General features: G+C 45.1%; 2 protein-coding genes across 2 annotated transcripts in view; one reads left to right on the top strand and one right to left on the bottom strand.

Moving 5' to 3' along the window:
* The first annotated feature begins 2,100 nt into the window (after nt 1-2,100).
* Nucleotides 2,101-13,806, top strand: cd36 (CD36 molecule (CD36 blood group)). Its single transcript, XM_023810920.2, has 12 exons — nt 2,101-2,429; nt 2,596-2,756; nt 3,009-3,153; nt 6,654-6,809; nt 6,989-7,080; nt 7,269-7,318; nt 8,435-8,504; nt 9,555-9,742; nt 10,597-10,715; nt 11,417-11,490; nt 11,575-11,629; nt 12,760-13,806. Exons 1-12 carry the CDS (start codon nt 2,310-2,312, stop codon nt 12,940-12,942), a joined length of 1,413 nt encoding a protein of 470 aa, XP_023666688.2. The 5' UTR covers nt 2,101-2,309; the 3' UTR covers nt 12,943-13,806.
* Nucleotides 13,807-15,170: 1,364 nt separating this feature from the next.
* The window catches only part of sema3c (sema domain, immunoglobulin domain (Ig), short basic domain, secreted, (semaphorin) 3C), a 36,601-nt gene continuing 24,501 nt past the window's right edge, over nt 15,171-27,270 (bottom strand). Inside the window, exons 11-18 of the mRNA XM_023810974.2 lie at nt 25,609-25,753; nt 25,285-25,507; nt 23,185-23,273; nt 22,587-22,628; nt 21,876-22,033; nt 20,631-20,698; nt 19,500-19,630; nt 15,171-17,871 (exon numbers count right to left, since the gene is read on the bottom strand). Coding sequence (XP_023666742.2) covers nt 17,482-17,871; nt 19,500-19,630; nt 20,631-20,698; nt 21,876-22,033; nt 22,587-22,628; nt 23,185-23,273; nt 25,285-25,507; nt 25,609-25,753 — 1,246 coding nt within the window. The 3' untranslated portion in view covers nt 15,171-17,481. The remainder of the gene's footprint in view (nt 17,872-19,499; nt 19,631-20,630; nt 20,699-21,875; nt 22,034-22,586; nt 22,629-23,184; nt 23,274-25,284; nt 25,508-25,608; nt 25,754-27,270) is intronic.

Genomic DNA, 27,270 nt, shown 5'->3' with positions numbered 1-27,270 from the left:
GCTTAAAGAATTATCGCGTCATTAATACAATCCTCTGTATGTTTGTACATACGGCTGATACAGCTATGTATGTAAACGGGGTAGTGTCTCAATTAGCGGCTCGTTAGAGGTCATTAGGGAACAGACTGCTTGTGCCGTGTGTGTGTGTGTGTGGGGGGGTATCTGTTCATGCCGTGTCAGCACAGGTGAAGTGCTGTGCCAGATCCCTTGCTGAGTGTCAGTGGAGCATGGGGAGGTACAGTAGGGCTGCACTGCCCCCTGGAGGCATAACGTAGGCAAAGACACAGCAGCATAATCACCATCATAGTCTCTCTCTCTCTTCCTGCCTCTTCCTCTGATGGAATAGTGGCAGATTAAGAGATACATTTTGAAATGAACCTTCTCCCTCTTCTTAAAGCATCAACACAATGAATATCCAACCCGGTCAGGTTATTCTCCTTAAAGCCATAAAGATGCTAGGCTATAAAACCGACACACTGCTCAGGCGCTGTAACTTTTCATCATGATTCAGAGTTTTATTCTATATAAGCGCTTCGTTTGCAATAAATAGCAGTAAAGATACTGTGAGGTTCTTTTGAAGATGCTCCTTCAAGCAATATTTTCCTGCATAATCACACTTACCACCAGGGGGCAGCAACTACACAGGTAATATCCATAAATTTTCCAACTGCTTCTCTAGTACACGAATATGGGGGGGGGGGGGGGTGGCCTAGAACCTTCCTATAAGGGGCACATCCATCACAGGGCACACGCAATCAGCGATGGCAATCAGCCTAACTGCTGTCTTTGGGCTGTAGGTGGAAACTCACACAGTATGAATACATGCAAACTCCACTCACAGAGGTCAGTGACTAGATTTGAGCCCCCAACTCTGACAGTTCGAGGCCTCAGTGCTACCTACTGTCCAGCCTCCTAACAAACACTGACTTACAATCTTATTGCTTTTGATTTATCTGTGTGGATGCACCTGTGGTACCAAATGTCAAAAACGATAATCAATAGTAACCAAAATAAATGGGATCCTAAAGTTCTGAAACTGAAAAGCACTTAAAGTAAAATTTTTGTTCCATGTAGGATCTGTCTTTAACATCAGGGATTCCTCGCCTCCATGCATGTGTGTACGCAGGGCCTGCAGGTTTTTTATCCTGGACTACTGGGCGACCATGCGTGCAGTGACACAGCAAAAGGGCAGTGTTATGATCCACCGACACTCCTGCGTTAGAGAATGTGAAAACACCGATGCCGCTGCACTTTGCGACCGTTATCAGTTCGCAGTGAACTGTGTCATGGAGCGGCAGCAGTATATTGCGACGCTGCCACTGCGATCTGATAAGGGATGTCCCCAACTGTCTCCGAGAGGCCGGGCTGTATTTATTTTCACTTTGATTCCCTGCAGGATGATGCATGTTCCTGGGGGGGCCCATGAAAAAATGACAGCTTGGCCACTCTTGGGGAGGTGGGGGTCCCCTTAGTAGATTTAGCTGACCAGCGCCCCCTTCAGTCCAGAACCTGGAAAAACATACTGCTCCACCCCTCCACCAACCCACCCCCCTGATAACAACCCTGGGTGTTTGACGAATGTGAAACTCCAATGCAATAAACTTTATTATATCCTGTGCATTAAATATTTTCGGCCTGTTTACTTTTATAATCTTGGAATCATTTTACGGCAGATGGACACAGTTTTCCACCTTGGTGATTACACTTTGACCAAATCGCCGAGCGCCCAGCTTTCACACGAAAAATGTCCAAAAGTGAACCCAAATAAGGCAATAACAACAGCAATAAAACTGCAGTCCTCTGGTTTGGGGTAACTGGACAGCTCTGGGAATGACACTGCTTAATCACGGCTTTCGGATTACAGTGCAGCTGGGGCAGCTGGGGCAGCTTCACCCCTGAAAATGGCCGTCTGCTCTCCTGCTGCGAGATGCTTTATCAGCAAATATGAAACCTTGGGCAAACTTCTTCCCCAGAGAGGACATGGACTGAATTATCACCCTATATGCCTGAAGGCCTCAATCTCCAGTGAGATATCGCCAATATGAACTTAGACTTTATCCTCCATGCCTGTTTATGGTTCTCAGTTGCCCTGTCGTTCAACGGACAGGAGTGTTGCCACATCACTTGACACCCCTTGAGATATCTTGACAGCAGCGCTTGCTGCCACTGGCTTTATGGCTTTGCTTGTTCTTCAGGTATGAAAGCTTGCACAAGTTAAGATCTTTTCAGACCACTTGCACCCAGAGAACTCAAGCGATCAACAGTGATCAGTGACCGGAAGCACGATAAAAAACCTGAGGAACTCCGACATGGGGTGCAGCTGCAAACACTGGCTCATCGCCGGGGCCGTCTTGGGAGCTCTGCTGGCTGTTCTTGGGGGTATCCTGATTCCAGTGGGGGATTCTGTCATCAGGGACACCGTCAGGAAGGTATGCAACCACACACCTTACTTTGGAACGCCAAATCTAAGCTATGTGATTAGCTACTACAGGCATTGAAAAGCTGTGAAGCATTTTAATTGCTCAAAAAAATAGACATTCTGAGAAAAAGAGTGCATTATCTTTGCCAGTTGTAACACTGTGTATCTCCTCGTAGGAGACAGTCATCGAACCGGGAACCACTGCTTATGAAATCTGGTCGTCAGCAGGGGTACCTGTGTATCGGCAGTTTTGGCTGTTTGACGTCCAAAATCCATTGGAAGTTGTAGAAAATGGGTCAACACCAGTGGTAGTGGAGAGGGGGCCCTATACATACAAGTAAAGTGCATATATTTGGCAACTTTTTAGCCCGTTTTTAATTTTGATCATATGATTAGCAGTAAAAAAGCAAGACATTCATTGTTTTAAGTAGGATCATCCCAAAACCATATATGGTTTCATGGTAACTTAACGTGCTCCTGGTCTCAAATTTAGTAAAAAGTCAACTTTATTGTCTCCTCGCAGTGGAGAGAAAACTATCAGACCCAGACAATTCTGACATGTTCTTCCTGCATTGGCTATTTTGTCCAGAACCCGATACCTGCCCAAAGAGAACATCACAGTACACAGAAATGGCACCGTCGCATTCTTACTCCCAGCCGGAGCCGTATTTGTGCCCTCGATGTCTATTGGACAGGAGGAAGATAGAATCACAGCTCTGAACCTGGGTATACCGGTAAGTCCATGGAAGATGAACTCAGTAATCAGGCTTTTTATTTAATGTAATTTTTCTATGCTAAGCTGTATGTGCAAGTTAACAGTCACCTCTCTGTGCATATATTACTCACTTCCCTGCCTCACTGCAGCTTTAATTTAGATGCATCGGGCTCCATTTCACTGCAGTTTTACCTTAGACTCACTTCTCTGTGCTTCCCTGCAGCTTTCCTTAGACTCAGCTCCTGATGCTTTATTGTTAATTTACCATAGACTCACTGTTCTGTGCTTCACTGCAGCTTTATCATAAACTCATTTCTCTGTGCTTCACTGCAGCTTTAATTTAGATGCATTGGGCTCTATTTCACTGCAGCTCTACCTTAGACTCACCTGTCTGTGCTTCACTGCAGGTTTACTCTAGACTTACCTCTCTGTGCTTCACTGCAGCTCTACCTTAGACTCACCTGTCTGTGCTTCACTGCAGGTTTACTCTAGACTTACTTCTCTGTACTTCACTGCAGCTTTACCTTAGACTCACCTCCTTGTGCCTCACTCTAGCTTTAATTTAGATGCATCAGGCTCTACTTCACTGCAGCTCTACCTTAGACTCACTGCCCTCTGCTTCACTGGACCTATGCATTAGATTTGTCACTCTCCACCTCACTGTTGCAAGACCATAAAGGTGATGACATTTGACATTTTGATCCTGCCTGAACTCTCTCAGCTCACCTGATGCTCTTCATTCACTCAGCCTCATTCTCCAATACCTCTCCCCATTTCATTTTATCATGCAAAGGACTGTGCCAAAAGTTCATGCTATAAATGATTATCCAATTTTATTTTCCACTCAAGGTTGAAAGATCATATGTATTTTATGACCTGGGGTATTATATAGCCTTACAATGCTGATAATGCTGAGCAGATGTAAATTGCTTTATTAATATCATGTCAGACACCAACAGAAAGGCTTATACACTCACAAGCACCCCATGGAAACATACATATGACATTGGGTGCATGGAGGTAATGTGTGACCCAGTGGGGGAGGGATCTGCACCCATGTGTAGAAGGTAATGGGTTCAAATCCTGATGCAGGCAAATTAATCTGATTATCATTATGTGCTTCAGCAAAGCCCCTAACCTCACTGCACCTCTGGAGCAGGATGCTGACAGAGCCTCCACTCCCTGACCCCAAGCTTCCTAACCTCACTGCACCTCTGGAGCAGGATGCTGACAGAGCCTCCACTCCCTGACCCCAAGCTTCCTAACCTCACTGCACCTCTGGAGCAGGATGCTGACAGAGCCTCCACTCCCTGACCCCAAGCTTCCTAACCTCACTGCACCTCTGGAGCAGGATGCTGACAGAGCCTCCACTCCCTGACCCCAAGCTTCCTAACCTCACTGCACCTCTGGAGCAGGATGCTGACAGAGCCTCCACTCCCTGACCACAAGCTTCCTAACCTCACTGCACCTCTGGAGCAGGATGCTGACAGAGCCTCCACTCCCTGACCACAAGCTTCCTAACCTCACTGCACCTCTGGAGCAGGATGCTGACAGAGCCTCCACTCCCTGACCCCAAGCTTCCTAACCTCACTGCACCTCTGGAGCAGGATGCTGACAGAGCCTCCACTCCCTGACCCCAAGCTTCCTAACCTCACTGCACCTCTGGAGCAGGATGCTGGCAGAGCCTCCACTCCCTGACCCCAAGCTTCCTAACCTCACTGCACCTCTGGAGCAGGATGCTGACAGAGCCTCCACTCCCTGACCCCAAGCTTCCTAACCTCACTGCACCTCTGGAGCAGGATGCTGACAGAGCCTCCACTCCCTGACCCCAAGCTTCCTAACCTCACTGCACCTCTGGAGCAGGATGCTGACAGAGCCTCCACTCCCTGACCCCAAGCTTCCTAACCTCACTGCACCTCTGGAGCAGGATGCTGACAGAGCCTCCACTCCCTGACCCCAAGCTTCCTAACCTCACTGCACCTCTGGAGCAGGATGCTGACAGAGCCTCCACTCCCTGACCACAAGCTTCCTAACCTCACTGCACCTCTGGAGCAGGATGCTGACAGAGCCTCCACTCCCTGACCACAAGCTTCCTAACCTCACTGCACCTCTGGAGCAGGATGCTGACAGAGCCTCCACTCCCTGACCACAAGCTTCCTAACCTCACTGCACCTCTGGAGCAGGATGCTGACAGAGCCTCCACTCCCTGACCCCAAGCTTCCTAACCTCACTGCACCTCTGGAGCAGGATGCTGACAGAGCCTCCACTCCCTGACCCCAAGCTTCCTAACCTCACTGTACCTCTGGAGCAGGATGCTGGCAGAGCCTCCACTCCCTGACCCCAAGCTTCCTAACCTCACTGCACCTCTGGAGCAGGATGCTGACAGAGCCTCCACTCCCTGACCCCAAGCTTCCTAACCTCACTGCACCTCTGGAGCAGGATGCTGACAGAGCCTCCACTCCCTGACCCCAAGCTTCCTAACCTCACTGCACCTCTGGAGCAGGATGCTGACAGAGCCTCCACTCCCTGACCCCAAGCTTCCTAACCTCACTGCACCTCTGGAGCAGGATGCTGACAGAGCCTCCACTCCCTGACCCCAAGCTTCCTAACCTCACTGCACCTCTGGAGCAGGATGCTGACAGAGCCTCCACTCCCTGACCCCAAGCTTCCTAACCTCACTGCACCTCTGGAGCAGGATGCTGACAGAGCCTCCACTCCCTGACCCCAAGCTTCCTAACCTCACTGCACCTCTGGAGCAGGATGCTGACAGAGCCTCCACTCCCTGACCCCAAGCTTCCTAACCTCACTGCACCTCTGGAGCAGGATGCTGACAGAGCCTCCACTCCCTGACCCCAAGCTTCCTAACCTCACTGCACCTCTGGAGCAGGATGCTGACAGAGCCTCCACTCCCTGACCCCAAGCTTCCTAACCTCACTGCACCTCTGGAGCAGGATGCTGACAGAGCCTCCACTCCCTGACCCCAAGCTTCCTAACCTCACTGCACCTCTGGAGCAGGATGCTGACAGAGCCTCCACTCCCTGACCCCAAGCTTCCTAACCTCACTGCACCTCTGGAGCAGGATGCTGACAGAGCCTCCACTCCCTGACCCCAAGCTTCCTAACCTCACTGCACCTCTGGAGCAGGATGCTGACAGAGCCTCCACTCACTGACCCCAAGCTTCCTAACCTCACTGCACCTCTGGAGCAGGATGCTGACAGAGCCTCCACTCCCTGACCCCAAGCTTCCTAACCTCACTGCACCTCTGGAGCAGGATGCTGACAGAGCCTCCACTCCCTGACCCCAAGCTTTCCCCAGCTCTGGACAAAAAATGTTTAATGAATAAAAATGTTGTTGTATAGTATGTTATATAATACCAAGGAGCACACAGATTGTAACCCCTCCGTCTACTGTAAGTCATTTTTGGTAAGAGTGTCAGGCAAATGTGTAAATGTAAATGTAATAATAATAATAATAATAATAATAATAATAATCTTATTACCATTTTTTCTGTTATTCCAGGCTGCTCATGCTCTGTTTCCCGAAAAAACCCACAAATTACTGAATTTTCTGATCAGCATAAACAATGCCTCACTCTTCCAGAGCAGGACTGTTAAAGAGATGCTATGGGGTTATTATGATCCCGTAACGATGAGGACAGTTGGTGTGTTTTACCCAGTAAGTACAGCACAGTGGTCAATGAGCCTCCCATTCACACGTCTCTGCCATGCACGAAGCTACATTTAATACAAAAACTACATGGGGTTTTAATGAACGTTTACAACTTGTTACACAGCAATTACAGCCTCTCCACAGGAAACAATCCCCTGTTATTAATCTTGGTTTTCTTCATACAGTACAATGGCACATTTGATGGGTACTACAATGTACACACTGGGAAGGAGGACATCTCTAAGGTTGGGGTTATCGACAGGTGGAAGGGAGAGCGGTGAGTGGCTGTGACCATTCACCTTCCACGGCTTTTTCGTGTTACTAGTGCATGGTGTAGTATTCATAGTGGGCCACCTTTGCTTAGTCACAACATGGATGAAGAACAACACACTCAGCACGCAGTCTTCACCCGGCCTAAACATCTACTGGCAGACCTTTTACTGATGCATATTCCATTTTTTTCAGGGAACTGCCCTACTGGAAGGACAACTACTGCGACATGATTAATGGAACAGGTTAGTCTGGTGAGGTTACAGGTGGCAGAAATTTCACACAGCTGCTGCATGAGGGCTGGGGCAGAGGTGATCTAACTGTGTCATGTGCATGGTTCATGGATCCTGCATCCTTCACTATGAGGGTCAGGCACCGTATACATGCTTAAAAAAACTCATGTCTCCTGATCAACTAAACAGTGTTTTAACAAAGACTCAATGAAAGTCCGAGTTTGGAGCATTTAAAGATATCTGTTGAAGTCACAAATATAAATTGAGTTGGAAAAATGGGGGGTTGTAGCTGAGAATCTGATTTTGGGTTCAATGACATGATTAATGCAAATAAGTCAGGAACAAGACCTTTCTGCACTCCAGTATTCATTTTGCACTTGCCATTGCAAGGGGTCAGCGCAACACCCACCCACCTGTCACACCTAGGTCTGGACTGGGTTCAGCTACAGAAAAAAAAAAACCCATAGGGGATTTTTGGTTTGTGTGCTAGCCGCTAATAGACTAACTAAGAGATTTAAACTTTACAAACCGCACACTGTAGAACTCAGAGAGCATGACTGCCTTAACGTTCACATAAACAAAAACAACAAATACCATATTAAAAAAACATTACACAAAAGACACAACAATTGACAGTGACATCATTCAGTCGCATGCCTTTTCAGCCTGCAACAAGTCCACACAATATCAGTCCCAAAAGTAACAATCAATTCAGGTCCAAAAGTAACAAACAGGTTAGGAGATGAATTCACCAATCAGTATGCTAGTACTTCACCTTCCCGGAAGGAGGATGTCAGCTGAAGGTCTCAGCCAATTTAGCTGAATCGAACACAGCTATGCATCTCCTTCAAACAAAAGAAAATCTACTAAACCTGACAGAGACTGCACATGTAACATTCCATTTTTCAAACCGCATCTAAACATCACCTTGTGTGGACAGAGTAACCCCATTTCCCCTCTTGTCTGCTTTCCTTTACACCCCTACACAGAAAAAGCATAGATTTGGGAAAAAAGAAACCTCTCCCCCTTGTGGTTGGAGGCAGAATTACATAAGATTTGTTACAGGAGTATTCAATGCAACGCGCTTAAAAACAGAAGACTCAGTGTGATTTGCTTCATTTTAAACAGATGCTTCATCATTTGCACCTTTCCTGGACAAGAAAAAGGAACTGTTCTTCTTCACTTCAGATATTTGCAGGTAAAACCTTCCATCATATGCACTGAAAAGCATGAAACGATCAATAAAACTGCTACTTTATTAATCTGTTTTATCCATCCACCTGTCTTCCACATGCTTATCCAGTACATCAAAGGTATGCAAAAAGTGTGGTTGGGGGCCCTTCTGGTGGGGCACGAAGGAATTGTGGGGAGGGGTGCAAGTGAGGGAGAAAGACAGAACTGTGTGGGGGGGAGGGGGCAGATCTAGTTTGAGATTCCAACCTTCAAAAATACATCAAAATAGGAATGTAGTTTACGGTAGGAAAGTTGCTCAGTTAATAGTTACATACTTGGAGAAACCATGGAAAATATGATGATAAGGCAACATCTAAAACATAAAATATGGTGACACATATCTGAGATATTGTTTGGTGTGTGTGTGTGCGTGGGGGGGGTGGTGGACAATGTCAAGGCAAATATACAGGTATCAGCCCTAGCGGGGGCCCTCTCAAAAAGAAAATAATAAAATAAAATCCACTGCTATACATGGTTGTGGGGGGAGATGCAGGTCTCTGGATCGTGGAAGGAAATTGGAATATTTAACAGTGCTACTCACTGCCCCTGTGGCGGGCAGAGTGATGTCACCCTTGGGGCCTTGGGGAAGCCCAATCGCTGCAGGGACGGACTGACTCTGCTTCCTCAATCCTGCATCACTTTCTATAAAAGCATCTGCTACATACTGTAGATAAATGATGATGTAAGAGAGCCACAATAGATTAATGATGATGTAAGAGAGCCACAATAGATTAATGATGATGTAAGAGAGCCACAATAGATTAATGATGATGTAAGAGAGTCACACGGTGCAGCTAATTTAAATTCCATCTTTCTGACGAAAGCTGATATTTAATTATTATCAGAACCCAGTTTTCAAGTTTACACTTGGGCGTTTTTGCACGTGGGTGTCCCGCGGTTACAAACGGGAGTGAGTCCTGGGCAGCTTGTGAGCGTGGCTGTGGAGTGACTGCTCTTGCACAGAACAGGCACCAGAGGCCAGTATGCACCAGCTGAGGCGCGCTCCGTGTTGCAGGTCTGTCTCGGCAGAGTTCACCGACACCGTCGACCTGAAGGGAATCGAGATGTACCGCTACATGCTCCCCCCCCTAACGCTTGCGGCCCCCACGGTCAACCCCGCTAACAAATGCTACTGCCACAATGAGAACACCACCCGTAACTGCAGTGTGGCTGGGGTTCTGGACACCAGTAGCTGTAGAGAGGGTAAGTATCAGTATTGCTAACTGGCACTGGGAAAGTTAATTACTACCAGTGAAGATTACAGCTACACGTGAAGTTATGTAAACTTCAGCGATGCTACCAGACCACTGCGTCAGTTTTCAGTGGGAGTAATTAGTGTGCAGTTATTTGACATTAGCTTGGGTCTTCTCTTTCTGCTTGGTTGATATATTATTGTCCAGAACCACAGGCGATTCTAGGGACAAGGGGGCAAAAAAAAAAAAAAACTCCTTGGGCCCCCCCAACTCCCCCTCCCCTGGCATGGTAAAATTAATAATATCAATGAAAAACAGAATACAGAAGTAAAGCAGATTTGTCGTTGCAATGTACCATGTAATCGGCAGCCCTCGTGAACCCCCTCCCAGCTCGGGGCCCCAGTCTATTGCCCTGACTGTCCCTTCACTGTGCCTCTGTCCTGAGCACTTTGTAAATTTAGTCATTTTTACTGAGAAATAGAGCTTAACTGTCTATCTTAATACCTAGTTTAAATACTAGAACTCGCGGTCATAGGTGGAAATTAGCGTTAGAACATTTTAAACTGAATTTGAGAAAACACTTCTTTACACAGCGTGTAGTTAGAGTATGGAATAGTCTTCCTGTTCATGTAGTGCAAGCTAAGACCTTGGGTTCCTTTAAATCAGAGCTAGGTAAGATTAAGCTCCCTTAATGAGCTTGATGGGCTGAATGGCCTCCTCTCCTCTGTAAATTTCTTATGTTCTTACCTTCAGTTAATGAAGCTGTTTTTGTAGCAGTGTGAGGAAATATCTGTAACAGTGCACAAGCAGGTCCACAGCGAATGACCGGGAGTGCTGTACTGACAGCAGTTGAATCCCTTACAGGAGTGCCCATCTACATATCGCTGCCTCACTTCTTGTATGGTAGTGAAATCCTGCGAGAGAATGTGCTGGGCTTAGACCCCAGTGAAACGTATCACAACACATTCCTGGATGTGGAACCGGTGAGTAGTTCCTGTCTCTGACCTCCGACCCTTGTTTATTAAAGGATCAGCAGTTAGGTCTGCCTGATACCTCAGGCTAGAGCGGTCAATTTCTAACCTGAAGACAATTATCCAGTCAAAGTGACAGCTGAGTTAATAGGTCATTAAGTGAAACGTAACACCAAACCCAAGAGCGGATTTCCCCAATTCCGGTCCTGTAGGGTCAGAATCCAACACACTGGATCAGATTTCTCTGCTAAACAAACCTTAACCAGCTAATTAACAGATTTAGTAGGTGCGTTTGAACAGGGAGATCTGCAAACTGTATTGCAAACTAGTCCTCCAGGACTATGACTGGAATTGGGGAACCCTGCCCAAGAGTATGACACAGTTTGATCCCAAGGTCACTAAATTCTCTACAAGTGACATACTCAGTGTCTTTCCCCTCTGGTTTAGGAGGTGGGGAATTGTGTGTAACATAAATATGTTGTGCTACATTTTTGCTCTCATCCAATGTCTCTCAATTCTGTCCTTGGGGACCTGCAGACAGTTCATATTGTTGCTCACTCCCAGGTTCTGGTATGGAGCTTGGAGGGAGCATAAATGTGTACTGTCTGATAGGGAGCTGGGAGGGAGCAAAAACGTGGACCGTCTGTTGGTCTCAGAGGACCGTGTTGATAAATGCTTAGCTCCCCTGCTTTTATTTTGTCTTTTTCTGTCAGACCACGGGCTTCACAATGAGGTTCGCGAAGAGGATTCAGATCAACATGATGTACACCTCCTCAAACGTGATAAAGTAAGGTGCTGCCTGGGCTCTGGTGAGCTACACCAAGCACCGTCTCTCACCTGCTACTCACTTTGTGTTCCTCTTATTCTGTAGAGTGCTAAACAAGGTTAAAGAGCATACGATATTCCCCCTGGTATGGCTGAATGAGGTGAGTGCTCCAAAAAGAAGCCCTGTTTAATCTCTGTGGATTTTAACTTTAGAATTTACCCATTACTTCTGTGATGTGTAGCAGTTCCTTCCTCTTTGATACACTACAGGCAGTCCCTGGGTTAAGAACGTCCAACTTACGGACAATTCGTACTTACGAACAGACCGGCAAAAAGCCTAGTATATTAAAAATTCAAGTTAAATACAATGGTTCGTAATAAACTCACACACTGCATTGTGATGCTTGTGAAAATATTTTGCAGTTCCAACAGTGTGCCGAGGTACAGTGTACTTTATTTCCGTATTTAGTTAGGGATTCAAACAGCATTAGTTGCTGGATCCCTATCGTCTTTGTACTGATTATTATTATTACCCTGTTATGATTATCATGTGCTGTATTATCATTTTTCTGGCTTGCCTACAAATTCAACTTATAGGCAGACTTAGGGAACAAATCTTGTACGTATTCTGTGGACGACCTGTACTAGTCTGAGTACTGATCACCCTGTTCTTAGTTTTCAGAGGTTAAATGTATCAAAATAGACCAGTGTTGGTCAATCTGGGCCTCGGGCAGCTCCAGAGAGTCACATTTTTGCTCCTTCCCAGCTCCCAGCCTGGGTCTATGGTGTTGATTGTTTGGTACAGATGAGCTGGGGGGGCAGCAAAAAAGAGGACTGTCTGGGGGACCCCTAGGACGGGTTTGAGAAACATTTGAGAAGATCACCGTAACATACTAAAATCAACATTCATCTATTCACTACAAGGTGGATACATTTCAATGAATATGCGATTTGATGGGGTGGCACTGCGTCGTAGTGGTTTGCATTGTTGCCTCACATCTCTGGGACCAACGTTTGAGCCTCCACCACGGCTGCATGTGTGGAGTTTGCATGTTCTTCCTGTGTCGTTGTGGGGTTTCCTCCAGGTACTCCACTTTCCCCCCACAAAAACATGCTGAGCCTGATTGGAGTTACCAAATTGCCCGTAGGTGTGTCTGTGTGAGTGACTGGTGTGTGAGTGTGTACTGCGATGGGTTGGCGCCCCCTGCAGGGCTGTTCCCTGCCTTGCGCCCATAGCTTCAGGGATATGCCGCTGTGGTGCCGACAGCTCACTGCTCTCTCTGTATGACAGACCGCTGAGCTGGATGACGAGACGGCCGACATGTTCAAGGCAGAGATGTTGTCGCCCATCACGATGCTAGAGACTGTTCAGGTGACCCTGCTGTCCCTTGGGTCAGTGGTCTTCGTGGTCTGCAGCATAGCTGCTTACATCGTTCACAGGAAATCCAAGAAAGGACAGGATTTAAGTTCATGAAGCAAGCACTGACCATTATCAGAAAGTCTTAGTAACTTTGCCAGATAACTATGCTAGTTGGAGAAATATTAGAATAATTGGTGGCTACAACAAGCATTTGCATTTCCTGACTTTTTGTCTTTTGACAGAGGTATTGATTATGTACAGTACTATACAAAATACTCTATAATACTACACTGGCAGTACAGTGGCTGAATGTACTGTACAGGTATAAAAGCCTTGGATGACACTCACAATGAAAATAAATGCACCACACCCCAGGGCCAGTGGTATTTACATATTTTCCCTCTTAGTGTTGTTTTATTACTTTTAACTTTGTTTTAAGGTCAATTGCTTTCCTTTGTATCTTGGGAACTCGTTTGACGGTGTTTGTGGGCCATGGTGCAGTTAAATATAACATAAATAAGAGCGCTGGGGCTGGAATCTTAACGTGACTGTTTGTTTACATACTATCAACTGTGCGGTAGGTCGCTGTGCAGTTGTTTTGCGTTTGTTTATGTCTGAATCGAGATCGTTATTTGATCCGATCTATGCTATCTTTCTGGGAGCTTGGCAGTAGGTCGGCAAGCAATGCACCACTGTATTATTAGTTTCTATTAAGCCTGGTTTTCTTGTGCAATACAACTGATAACATGGGAATATTTCTGAGACATTACAGTTGTCTGAAAAAGCTGTAATTCCAAAAATGTGCTAGTAACATTTCACTGATCTTTTTCGTGGAAAAAGTGAATAATGTTCCTTTCATTTGGAATGTCATAATTTGATTAGATAAAAGGCTTTGGCAGTATGTGTTTTAAGATTTGTGAAGGGTGATATTCAAAAATTCTGCGGTGTTTCTCATTGAAATAAACAGTCGATAATGAAGATTTGTGTGGCGTTTGTCTCTATATTTCCATCACACATGATTGAGCTTATAGGACTCAGCTGTGACTGGGTGATAGATGTAATTGTTTGCTCTAATCTTCATATAAGTCATATTGAACTGTAATCATATAATGGTTCACAAAGGCTGCTCCCCCTGAAGGACATTACTGTAATCTGCTATCTTGATATACAAGCAATAAGTGGCATAAAAATTACTCAGATTATAAATACTTATTGCTTATGACTCATATCATAAGTTAGGAGAAGAGGCACTGGAGAGCAGTCTCATTTAAAAAAGTACTGAGTACTGTGGAGATAGTGTTTGCTCTCTGAGCCCAGCAGGGATTTGTTTTTTAGATCCTGTTGAGGCTTGTTAAAGAAAACCGTGACACAAATCATGAGACAAACTTATGAATCTTATCTTCACATTGAAAAGATCATATTTTCTATGTAGGAGATGAACGTATAAGAAAAGGAAAAACAAACGGGATCTAAAAATGAGTTTTCTGGTCCTCTGGAGGGTGACGTCACAATGCCCCAGTTCTGCACAGTAAAATCCTTGTTCTGTATTTAGCTACTGGAATAAAACGTTTGATTCCGCCTTTGAAGCTGAAGCATTCAGTCCACATTTCATCTCCTCCAGACTGCTTGCCCAAATGGAATATGAATCAGCTGAATTACTGCTTTGTGGTTGTGCATGGACTGGAGGCTGTATGTTCGACAAGAGCTCATCAGTCGCCTTACACGTCACATGACCCCCCTCATCCCACCCCCCTCGCTGATGAGGGGGGGCTTTTTTGACTCCTGGGTGTGTCTGCCACAACCAGAAGTGAGAGAATGCAGTTTCGCTGGAATTAAAGGCGACTCAGAGAACTTGATCTCAAGTCTATGCATCCGTAATTAGACCGCACAGGAGGGTTAAGGGCTCGTAGGGACTGTCAGTGGGAATTACTCGTCTCCACTTTGTCTAAAACAGCCTCCACTTCTGACTTCCAAATCCTACCCAGCTTCCTGGGGACTATTATACCACGAAGCAGGATTTCTTGCTTAGCTGGATAACTTTGGATTTAAGGTAGTCCGAGCTAAATGGACTTTAACTGTTCACATACATATAGTCTCGACTACCTTAAATCTGACAAGTTATCCAGCTAAGCAAGAAATCCTGCTTCATGGTAAAGACACAAAAAGACAATAAAATTGGATAGATCAGTTTTCTGGTTGACTTGGGAGCCCACATATTTCATATGGGGCAAAATATTGTTTAAAACAAGTAAAATTTCGCCCATAGCTGATCCATGCTGGTTTCACCGGTGCCAGCTGGGGATGGCAGAGGGTAGTTACCTACCGAAGATCTACAAGAGCAATGAAAGACTGAGCTTTTTATTTTACATTCAAATACAGAACCGGATTGATGGCAAACAGAGCATACTGCAAAAGCAATGGCCGACAATCAAATCATCATTTATCAGACATTCAACATGATACATCATAAATAAGACTACGCTGGAAGTTTGTAACTTAGTTTTGAAATACACAAAAAGATACATTAATAACCATTATGACAGTTTTATCTTCTGCTTTTAATCGAGGAGTACTTTTATTAAAAGCGTTATTAAACATGATTGTTGTATTTAAATGCAGGAACTCCTGTCTTGTATATAAAAATGAAAATGGTAAAAGAGCGAATAAATGGAAAATGAAGTATTTTATCAACAAAGTAACTGACTTCTGCCACTTCTGCATATCTGGGGCCTGTATCACAAAGCAGGATTTCTTGCTTAGCCAGATAACTTGTTGGATTTATGGTACCCCAGTTTAAATGGATTTTATTTTCATACACTTACATTTAGACAAGACTATCTTAAATCCGACAAGTTATCTGGCTAAGCAAGGAATACGGCTTCGTCATAGGGCCCCTGGTCTAGTATTTTTAACAAAAAGTATTAAACTTATATACATCATACTCACAAGTTTTAGATCACACCATTTTAATATTACAAAATGACATGAAATGTTGGATCTAGATGACCCGACCAACATGTAGTCATAATCAATGAAACGAAGGATAATAATAATAATAATAATTTAAAAGTAACTCAACATGTTCTTCAGTCAAATATTTAGAAAGGCAACGAACATCGTAGCTCAGACGTAAAAAAAAATCACAATTCGTTATAGCATCATGTGCACGTTTCTATAGCAACTCTACGGTTGGCGTATTTGGCAAAGTGAGCTACTTGGTGCAAATTCCTTAAGCTGCTGTGTGCAAAAATTCTGACACAAATGTGGTTTTACAATACACGTTGCCTACTCTTTCGCATTCCTATTTCAAATGGCGGGCAATTTATAATTTTTCGAGTCATAATTAATATTTCACTATATTACAAAGAATAAAAAGAACATTCTGCAGTCCACTTCCAGTTTACATGCGCCGGTTTTAGGTATACCTTGTTTAGAAATATAAGGTTCCCATGATTCAGCCCATTCAAGCGATTACACTTATGCGTTTCAGACGGGAAAAGGAAAATAACTGAAATTTGAAGTTTTTTTCTATATTCAATCACATAGATTACACTTCATGGGATGCGCTGCTGCATCTCCGTCCAAATCTGAGAATCCGATAAACCGATATGCGCAGCTGCTTGCCGTAAGCAAACGCATGGCTCCATATTAAGGAAGCCTGGCTGCTGCCTTCACGGTCTTATAAGCGGTTACACGTGGCCGGCCGCCGAACAAGAAGCACATTTTAAGGTTTTTAAAAAATGCATTGAACTTTCCACAAGAACATATTTTAATGGAAGTGCTTGCTTTACAGACTCAGCATAAAACATCTACCAAGAAACTATTTATATTCTTTTTACCGTGCGACTCCTTATGTTAATCTGATTGGCTACATAAATACGTACAATGTGCGAAAGAAACCGACATGGTTCATTTTTTTTTTTTTTTAAAAGACCCTTTCGCTCAAAAAGGGTGTCAATAAATATATTAAATGCTGTTTCATCTGGAGGATGCCTATTGTGTGAGTGAGAGTAATTGATTTTGCAGTCTTTTTGCAGATTTAAGTCTTAAACTACGCAACAACAAAAAATATCCTCAATATTCAAGGTAAAACAGTCACGAATATATTGGCAACAACTGAAAATATGCACATTAAAGTATAATTTAATCCAGCCTCTCCTCAAAAATCCTTTCCTCCTCCCCCCAGTCTTCAAAGTTCAGCTGCGATGTGACGGGATCCCACAGGAGAGAGTGTGATTGATTCATCCACGGCATTCCTAATTCAGCCACACATCAGGCTGTTGTTTTGTCCTGGAACTGTTGGTATTCACATTTGCTGTGTATTACTGTGTATTCAGAATAAAAAACCTATTAGGACTCTTTCTCTGTGAAACTGTCCAATCCATTGTTGACACTTTGACGGATCTGCATCTGTCCTAAACGTACACGTGAAATGAGAAGGTGTGCACAAGTGTGCCTGTGCGTGTGCACAAGTGTCTCACAGTTGTCCGGTCAGGGAAGCTCATGCACAACAAGCGAGCACAGGAAGGCTTCTGCTCCTCCTTGACACGGTCACTGTCGGAACGGGAACGGGGAGGAGATGAGCGATTTCTGTGGAGTTGCTCTGTGACCGCCACTCACCTGGGTTCACCTCACCCCCGGCCTGGCCCTGGCCTATGCCCCGGGCAGATGGTTCCTACGACTGCGGCTTCTCCTGTGATCCATCAGCGACTTGAGCTTGGCCAGATCTCCCCGCGCAGGTCCCAGCACACCTTGCTGCTGCTGCGATTTGCAATACTGCCGTGCGGCCGCGGTGTTGCCAGGGTGCAGAGCATGCGCCAGAGCCTTTGGGTGCACGGCGTTCTCCCACGTCCATCGTGACCGCTGCTTATCCAGCAGGGTGCCCACCAGGTGGTCGCTCAGCACCTTCAGCCGGATCTTGGCCACTGTGCGCTTGAAGCCGTTCTCCGTCGCCATGCAGTAGTACAGGCCCTGATCTGACAGCTGGACGAAACGGATCAGAAGGCCTTCATCCGTGGAGACCACCCTGTCACTCATCTTCACCTGCATGGACACAGCAATCCATAATCATACAAACATTTCTGTCTGAGCATCAGCTCACAGTTACATGTGTTTCCAAGACTGGTGACTCAGTTGTTAGCACTGTTGCCGGGTCACTGGTTCTATCTGTACCCTCAGCTTTGTCTATGTGGAATTTGCTTGTTCTCCCTGTGTTTGTGTGGGTTTCCTCGCTTGTTCCAAAAACATGCAGTTAGGTGAAGTAGTGTCTCTATATTAGTGTGCATGGGTCATTGCACTGTGACAGCGTGTCATTGGAGTTGCAACATTCTGGGAATTTTCCCGTCAATTACCATATATTCCTGTTAATTTCCATGGAAAGTTTCCAACTTGGAATATATCCCAAATTCCCATGGGAACTTTAACTTTCCAGCTTAACTTCCCATGGAATGGAATGTTTCTGGAAAGTTTCCAGAAATTTTCCACCCCTTTGCAACCCTACATGTCTTTCACATTCCCTAGTTTTGTGCCTTCCTGTTTCCGGAATAGTCTCCAGACTCACCGTGATCCTATACTGGATAAGTTCTAGAAAATGAATAAATGGATGTATCTAAGAATGCCTAATGGTAGTAGATGTATAACGTACTGAACCCGTGACCTGTTTTGCTTTAAGCTCATCAGCTGTCTGGTGATTAGAAACTAAACAAGGTGCTTTGGATATCTGCATCTCTTAATGAAATAAACCTTGGCTTGGAAAAAGGAAATAGTTCAAAGAGCAAATTTAGTTTGATGGTCTTGGAACTGAATGTATCAGTCTGCTCAGAAGGAGCAGATGGTCCCTCTGTATATGCTTGGTATGTGTATCTCATAACCTTAAACTTATCAGCTGGGTAGATGCTTCAGTCTGAAACTAAAAGTCCCACACAGATTGTCTCATGCAGCATTTCTTCATATATCCCATTTCTTTCACAGTTTCGCTGTTCATTTTTATTTATTTATTTTTTTCTCACACCCATAACTTTCGTTCCCTCTGGAGTCAATTTGCCTATCAGTTCCATTTCATAGGAATATTTATGGCCGTCATCACCACACATCATAATATGAAAAACACACAGTAAATCTATCCAGAAAAACCCCCCGATTTCATCCACGAGGCGTTCCCTTTGGGCTGAAATTTGTGATTTCACTTTCCTGCTATGAACTGTTTGCAGTGATGTGAGGCAAACATGAACTTCAAATGCACATCTGCAACTGTAATGTACATCATTGCAGTTATTTTATATTAATTTATTTAGCAGACACATTTGTTCAAATCGACGTGCAAGTGTAGCAGTTCTTCAGATTCATTTTTGACTTGAGTACCTTTAGAACAACCCAGTCCTCAGGGATGTTCAGACAGTCTACATTTTTGCTCCCTCCCAGCTTCCAGCACACTTGAACTAAAACAATCAAGAACACTGAATACCTGGTACAGGTGTGTTGGGAGCTGGGAAGGACTGTCTGGGGGTTCCCAAGGACTGGGTTAAGAAACACGTCTTTAGAGGATCCTTCTTCAGTACCTTGTTCTGGGATTTGACCATGACTTCAGCTACCATGATACCTGCTACACTGTATAAAAAGTGATGCAATGCAGAGACCAAAATAGGGGTGCTAGAATACACTGGGCACCTCACCTCTTTTCTCCGGTCATTGTCCCTCTGAATGAGCCATCGGATTGAGGCCTGCGGGGACTTGGGTGGGCATTCCAGGAAGGTTGTGTTGTTCTTCACTCCATACTGCATCATCTCTGCCGCATTCCTATAGGCTGTGAATGACACGACATCCATCACTGAGGATGTGTCATCCTATGAACTCAGTCTACCCCAGTCCCAGAACCCAGAACTTAACCAAAAACTTCACCCAGAACACAATTTACCATAATCCAAAAAGCCTTCATCAGTCAAATTAAAATCAATTCAGTTTCTATATATCAGTCTTTCTAACCACTTTCCAACCACTTGGAACATGAACAAAAATTAGACAACAGCAGAGGAGTGAAAACAAACCTACTGTGACATTTTTAACCCAAGAAACTCAATCCAAACCCAGAACCCAACCATTGCTACTCTAACCCAAATCAATCCCACAATCTGCATGCTAGAAGTACAAACAGGCCTCCCTCTTGTCAAAAAAAAACAATTCATGTTCTCAAATCCTCATGGGTCTTAACCATCTGCCATGTTCTCACAGGAAAAACTTGGATTTAGGTGTCTTGACATATTCAACAATTTACTCTCAGACAGTGGGATGATCTTCTGCTTTGGATGCTCTGGAACGGGATGGCAATCTCCAGAACTGGTAACAAGTGCTATTACGATGCAACACTTTTTCTCGTTCCAGGATGACAGCAGTAGTAGTCACAGTTATCTGCTTCAAACCACAAGATCACACATTCATAATAGATTATTGGTTCCCAGCTCTAATGAATTGCAAAATTAACACTGGACAGGCACATCTGCCGGATTGCTGGATCCCAAGCTGTGTAGCCTCCCTCCTCCTTAGGTCTCTGTGGTCAACAGTGATTCATTGGACGCAGAGCAAGCCAGCCCTGGACTGCTGCAGAGATGTTTGCGCCAAGAACCCTTGAGCATGATGTAACCAAGTAGGAGGGTCTGGCGCAGGCCGCAGCACAAGCACCTGCTGCTCTATCGCTGCCTCCGGCTCCCACATGGGCGTGAGTCCAGATGTCACAACGGCATGTGACATCTGCCGACATGCTGCCTTAACTTAAAATCTCAATGGGCGTCTTTGTGGCCAAGGCTTACCTTTCAGATTGAAACCTCTGCACTGCGTCAGCGGGTTCCCGTGCATGATGTCCTGCCTTCTGCTTCTCCTGCGAGAGGGAAACAGCAAACACAAACATGGCTGAATTGATCTGATCATTTAACAGTCATGAATGTGATATGTTGAGAAAAACTTTATACGCTGTTGCATTTTATCAGCTTGAACTAATGGCATGGGTCTACTCTTGTATTTTTTCTATGTCATGCTGCGTTCAGACCCCTGGATTTTATAACGCTGCTCAGATTTGAATACATTAAAAGGTAGATATTTCATCTCCAAGAATTCAGTAGATGTCATTCCAAAGGTTCCTTCCAAAACAAAAAAAACTGTAAATCAATATAGCCACATAGGAACCCTATGGGCTCAACAAATTATATGCATGTTAACATGTTTTTTTCACAGTATGACGTAGAAAGATGGCCAAAAATGACAAAGTTCTTTGGAGAACTGGTACAATAAAACTTGACATGTGCAAGACCAAATGAAGCAGTTCGGCTAGCGCTGAACAAGGGCTGAGCAAACCACAGCCAGAGTCAGCAAAGAAAGGAGTCAGACATTCACACCAGTGCATTTACCATTGGCATGGGGGCTTCTCATTCTATGGTGTTTTTGGACATGGGCTTCTACTTTGACGAATGTTGGTGCCAGGGGCGGAACCAGACATTTTGGGCCCACGAAAGCATAACATATTGGTCCCCCAATCCAGACCAAACCAATTATGTTCCAAAGGTTTTAGAGCCCCTGTCACTCAGGGGCCCTGGGAATCATCCTATTTCCCTCCCCCCCCCCCACCCCCCACATCACATAGTAACAATAAATGGGCTCAAGTAGCTTAGGTGATATAACGGGCATATTCTTGGTCACAAATCCATTTCCATAGGTGCTACGCAGAGGTCGATCGATCGATCGGGCCAGAAAAAAACGGCCGATTTCTAATCATTTTATGGCAATCGGCATCAGCCGATTAATCAGGCTACATGGCTGATATAGTGCTGGCTGCGTCAATGTTGTCGTACTGTATGGTTTATTGGCAGTGTTGGGAAAGCTGTTATAAATGGTAGCTACTTATGATTAAAACTAGCTAAACTACAGCCAAATGACTGTCTTAGTATAGTAATAGTAATATATTGAGAAAAGATGAGGGTATAGACAAATGGACGGGAATGTGTGTAAAGTAATACGGGGTTATTGCGGGAGGGGGTAAGAGAGCCAACGTGGGGCATTACCGTTTGCCCATTGGGTAGAAACGGGAGCAGCTCCGTCCATCCCAGGCACAGTAAGGATCCCGGGCGAGGCAGCAGTCGGCACAGGCGGAGCCGTAGGCATGGCAACGGTGCAAGGACACCTGGGAGATGCCGTACTCCGAGCTGACGTACAGCTGTTGCTGGAGTGAAAACAGTAAACGTGTCAACTGAAAGCTTCCTTCAGTGGGGGAGAACGGCATGTAAATACATTCCCTGTTAAACTACGCGGGTCTGTGCTTTTATTCAAGTCAGTATTTCTTTGTCGAGCACATTTTAAAACAGCCCTGAACCGATGGCAACCTCGAGAGGGCTGCATCCCCAATGCCAGTATATAATGAGTTACAATAGTCCAATCGTGAAGAAATAAAAGCATGGACTGGTCTATCAAAGTCTCTAAAAGACAACAAAGGACGAACCTTAATACGAAGTTGAAAAAATTATACTTTTACAACTTAATTTACTTGATTATGACACTTAAGGGCGTGGTCAAATAATGCCCCGCAATTTCTGATGACTGGTCTGACATGGGGGGCAGTTGGGCCAAGAGTCTCGGAAATATGGGCCATCCAACATCACTGCATCACTGCGCGTTGACAAGGGTCACTGTAGTGTCAGTTTACTCTGTCTTTCTACATGCCACCAATGAGTTTAAGAGTGACTTGTGGGGACTATTTTCCAGGGCGTCCCACTCACCTTTTTGGAGGATATTCTCAGATTTGTCACCGGAGTGTTACTCTGGAAAGAATAAAGGTCGATGTGTTGGGATTAGGTGACACTTAACGATAGGTTAGGGTTAGCACACACGTGTGGAAGTCTCCATTCGCACAATCCAAGGCTGGCAGACGAATCCTCCGCGTGGTAACTAAAGCTATTCCTTTGTATTTGGTTTGCTGACTAATAAAGACCTTCAAACACCATTGGCAGAGTCACAGAGGCAGAGGAAAGTGTCTTTTTATCTAAATGAAAGAGGTTCTGCTGGTTTATGAGACTATATTCCGTTAGCTTTAATGAGATTACGGTTCCCCTGATTCACAGCCCCCACTGGTTTGTGCACTATTTCCATGGATTATGACTGCCTGCCAATCTCCTAAAACCTCAAAATATTTCCCATATGCTGCAAATGCTAAGAATTTCGCTAATGGCAAACAGCGATGTTTGCCTTTCAGTGTCCCCCCCCCCCTCCCCCAGTCGTCGTCTTTGGGGGCTGTGACAAGTCAGCCGTATGGCTGGGAGTTTGCGACCACCTCCAAATAAACCCACCCCCCAGGGTGAGATGAGGGAGACTCCAGACCTTAAACACTTGCAGCTCCTCCAGGATCAGATCATTGTTCACGGAGTGGTTTCCGGGCAGGGCGATCAGCTTCTGAATGCTTCCTCTGTCTGAGGAACAAATCGGCCAATTAGCCAATCAGGAAGCTGGACAAACAGCAGATCCATCCATTGGACGCTGACTACGCAGCATCCACGCCCTCATTCCAGCACTTTCTAAAATGTGGGGGTGTGCATTCACAACAACTCAGACTTATATCTGACGTCATACTTTCCTTAATTACAGACTCCCAAATAAATAACAGGTCAAGTTGAAATATGGTCCAGAAAGTGGAAAGTTGGTGCAGAGGTCGATTAGATGAATTTTCAAATTGTTCCAGACATCTGATGATTAAATTAAAACAGTTAAATTTTGAAATTTTATTAAAAAAAAAACAGGCCGTTCAACTCCATGGTTATGGGTTTCATGCCTGATTCAACAACTCTGTGTCTATGGATTTTGCATATTTTCCTTATCGTTTAGGTTGCCTGGTATTGCACAACAGCCCTCTGTGTGTGATTGTGTTACTGCCCTGTGAGGGACCAGCATCCCATTCAGGGGGCACCCCTGTCTCATGCTCCCTGCTTGCTGGGTTACTATGGGTTCACTGCAACCCTGTAATGGATATGCATTTCTGGAAAAGGATGGAAGGATGGATGGATGGAAAATGACGAGCAGGAGAAAAACAGCAAAACTGGATGCAGCCTGCTTCATACACACAATGCTCTTATCCTGATGGATACAGTCTCTGGAAGCTTCCGGATAACCCAGCTGTGGACAGAGCCTTGTGCTCCCCAGTACAGGCAGTCACGGAGAGGGCAGAAAACTGGAATCAAGGGGCCACCAATTCAAGACGGAATTAGTCAAAAAATAAAATACAAACAACGCGGAAATCCCCAATAAAAATCCACATACCACCTAAGCAAAGTTTTGGCAGCCTTGGCCCAGCCTGTCACTGCTGGCACCCGTTCAGGAATCCCGGGGGGGGGGGGGGGGGGGGGGGAGAGGCTGATAAACGCTAACACAGCTGCAGGGCCTTCTGCCTGCACCTAGACTCTCTGTGCAGTCCGACCCCGAGTGTGACCCCAGCCCTCACTGCCGTGCACTTTCTGTGCTCTCTAGCCCCGAGTGCCACCCTTTCCTTTCAGGCCACGACTCTTTCTGCCACAGCCAGGCCTATGATCCACCCGTAAGACCGAATCAAGATCATTCCTATAACCACACAACTCAGAAATCCTATGTAATTTCAGACTCTTTAGCTTCTCTGCGTGCTACCAAGCCCAGATACCTGCAGCACCACCAGCTCCGGGCACTCCCAGCAATATCAGTCCATAGCTTTCCATGAACTACGTGGTACAAATATTTCCAGTGCTATCAGATTAATATACACCTTCTGCCGCTAGTCTCTGACACTGCCTGTACTCCCATGCCCAAATTCTTGCTATAATATTTGGTCCAGATACTCCTGTTCTACCAGGTCAAGACATTCCCGGTACGATTTGGTCCAGGGAGTCCCTGCAGGATAGTCTCCCCCCTTTGAGTCTGGTTCCTCCCAAGGTTTCTTCCTTCTAGGGAGTTTTTCCTCGCCACTGTCGCCTCTGGATTGCTCACTGGGGGCTTTGGGCGGGGATACTGTAAAGCGCTTTGTGACATTGTAATGTGAAAACGCGCTATACAAATAGAGTACAGTAGAATAGAATTGAACCACCTGCATCAGTCAGCTTTCTGAGGATTGTCAACTGTTGTTCTGAAGCCTCTCTTGAGTTTTAACCTGTCAGCAATGGATTGTCACTATGAAACACTAACATATTGGTAAGAAGAATGGATTGTTTGCAGTTTTTTTCAGACCAGGGCTAACCACACAGCCTGCTGTTTGCGTTCTAGATTATTCTCTCACTAGCTCAGTCTTTCCAGGGCAAACGGAGGACAAATTAAAAGCCACAAATAAGAGGAAGTCAGAATAGAGTGTTCCAGCTGATTCAAATTCAAGGAATGTAAAACACTGTCCAAAATGCATTAATACAGCAGTCAGTTCTGCTGTTGAAGGAGAGGTGGAGAGTTGTACGTTTGACGATGCTTTACCTGTCCCCAAGAACAGGACCTGGTACTGGCCATCTGCTGCAGTCACCTTATCCACAGCGATAGCGGTGTACTTGTAATCCGCGTTGGTGCGGACCACCAAAGGCTTCCTGCCCACAGGGTAGATGGGATTGAACATGAGCGGGTGATTGCGGATGAAGTTCACCACGTCGTCGGGGAGCTCCTTTGTTGTGTGGATGTTGGGTGTGAAGGCTCCTCCCGGGCACTAGGGTGTGGCGGTGGACAGATGAAGGAGGACAGAGAGAAGGTTTTTAAGGATGGATCACTGGGCTGCAACGTGCTCAGAGCGTCAGCCCAAGATCTCACCGTTCCTGGCCGGGGGTAGGGGATGCGGCCCTGGTACGCCACCCACTGGTGGTTAGGGCCGTCCCTGTGGGCGAAGGGTCCGTTGAAGACGGTCAGGATGTCAGCCATGTTGTACACGCAGACTGCCGAGCCTTTGAACACAGAGCTGGGGTGGGGGGAGCAGAGATGATCAATGAAGGTGCTTAAGGTACAATAACAGATCACAATAAGAAAAAAGAAGGCCTTCTATATGGGACTAGCTTTTTCACAGCCCGAGGAGGGCAAAATCCCACCGGATTATCCATCACCTGCCTGCAGGGGGCAGCTTGCTGATTTCTTAAAGGGATGCATGGCTCAGAAGGACAAAAAAGCGAGACGCTCATACAGTAGAACCGTTCATCAGAAGAACGCGGGATACCTGTGCAGGGCAGGGACGGAGGTACCCTGAGTTTGTAAGATAAATAAAGCACGAGGCACCGCAAAACGGTCAGCTGTTTGCTTTGGCTAAAGACGGCAATACTCCCCCGAAGCCGTCTCCGAATGGCTTTATTTGGAAACAGGAGGGAAGCCGTCTTCCCGGAGGGTCTGAGCGAGCCTGTGGAACAAAGGCCGATCCACGACTGCAGGAGCATTCCTGCAGTAACGACCCACCATTACCGTAATCGCCCTCGTTACAGGAGGACCGCATTATGGCGCATGCCACCGTGGATACAATGTAGCCACCAGTACTTCAGAAAGGCAGCAAAACGATGACCTGCACGAGGGCCGTTATTCTTACTCTTCAGGCTTTTTCAATCAATCAGACCTTATTTATGTAGCACTTTTCCTACAAACTCAATGCAACACAAAGTGCTTTACATAATAAATAACAACATCAACCCACCCCTACTGCCACCCTCACCCAAACTACGCAAAATAAAGGTACAAAAGAAATGAAAGACAATTATAAATGAATAAGTAAATAAACAAATAAATAGATGAGTAAATAAGAAAAGAATAGACATGACAATAAAAACAGGACCGAGGAAATGTTATCTTCGATCTCAGAAATTTGCATGAGGAAATGCCAGAGGCAGGTTAAAATATAATGAGTAAAATTATGAATGGTGAGTTAATAAAAAGGAAAAGATAAAGTTTTGATTGATAATTAAATATAAAGATAAATAAAGGAGAAGCAGCTACAAAATAAAAGTATAAATGGTGGGATGTAAAAGGAGGATACAAATAAAAGTAGAACATTAGGTACAGAATAATAAATAATAATAAAATGGAGATAAACAGAGATGAGATGTTCTGGGATATAAAGAGATAAGTAAGATATTAAAAGAAATAAGACTGATAGTAAAAAATAAAACAAAAGAGGACCATACCAAATAATAAGCTGGACAAATGTATAAATAAATAAGTAGAGAAATAAGTAATAAATAAAGTTCACATATATAGATAAGCAGACAGATAAATAAAGTTTGGGTAAACGAATAGAACTCAAATAAAAGCCGGATTAAAATGGAATGTCTTGATTCTGCTTTTAAAAACGTGACCATTCTCTGATGCCCTCAGGTCCTCAGGGTGGCTGGTCCACAGACCTGGGCCACAGTAGCAAAAGGATGCTTCACCGTGGGCTTTTGTTTGGACTTCAGGGATAATTAAAAGGCTGCTACCTGAAGACCCGAGACTTCTAGG

The sequence above is a fragment of the Paramormyrops kingsleyae genome, chromosome 3 (genome assembly GCF_048594095.1).
Source record: "Paramormyrops kingsleyae isolate MSU_618 chromosome 3, PKINGS_0.4, whole genome shotgun sequence".
Taxonomy (NCBI): Eukaryota; Metazoa; Chordata; class Actinopteri; order Osteoglossiformes; family Mormyridae; genus Paramormyrops; species Paramormyrops kingsleyae.
The sequence above is the reverse complement of the archived record's forward strand: the minus strand, read 5'-3'. Positions and strand labels throughout refer to the sequence as shown.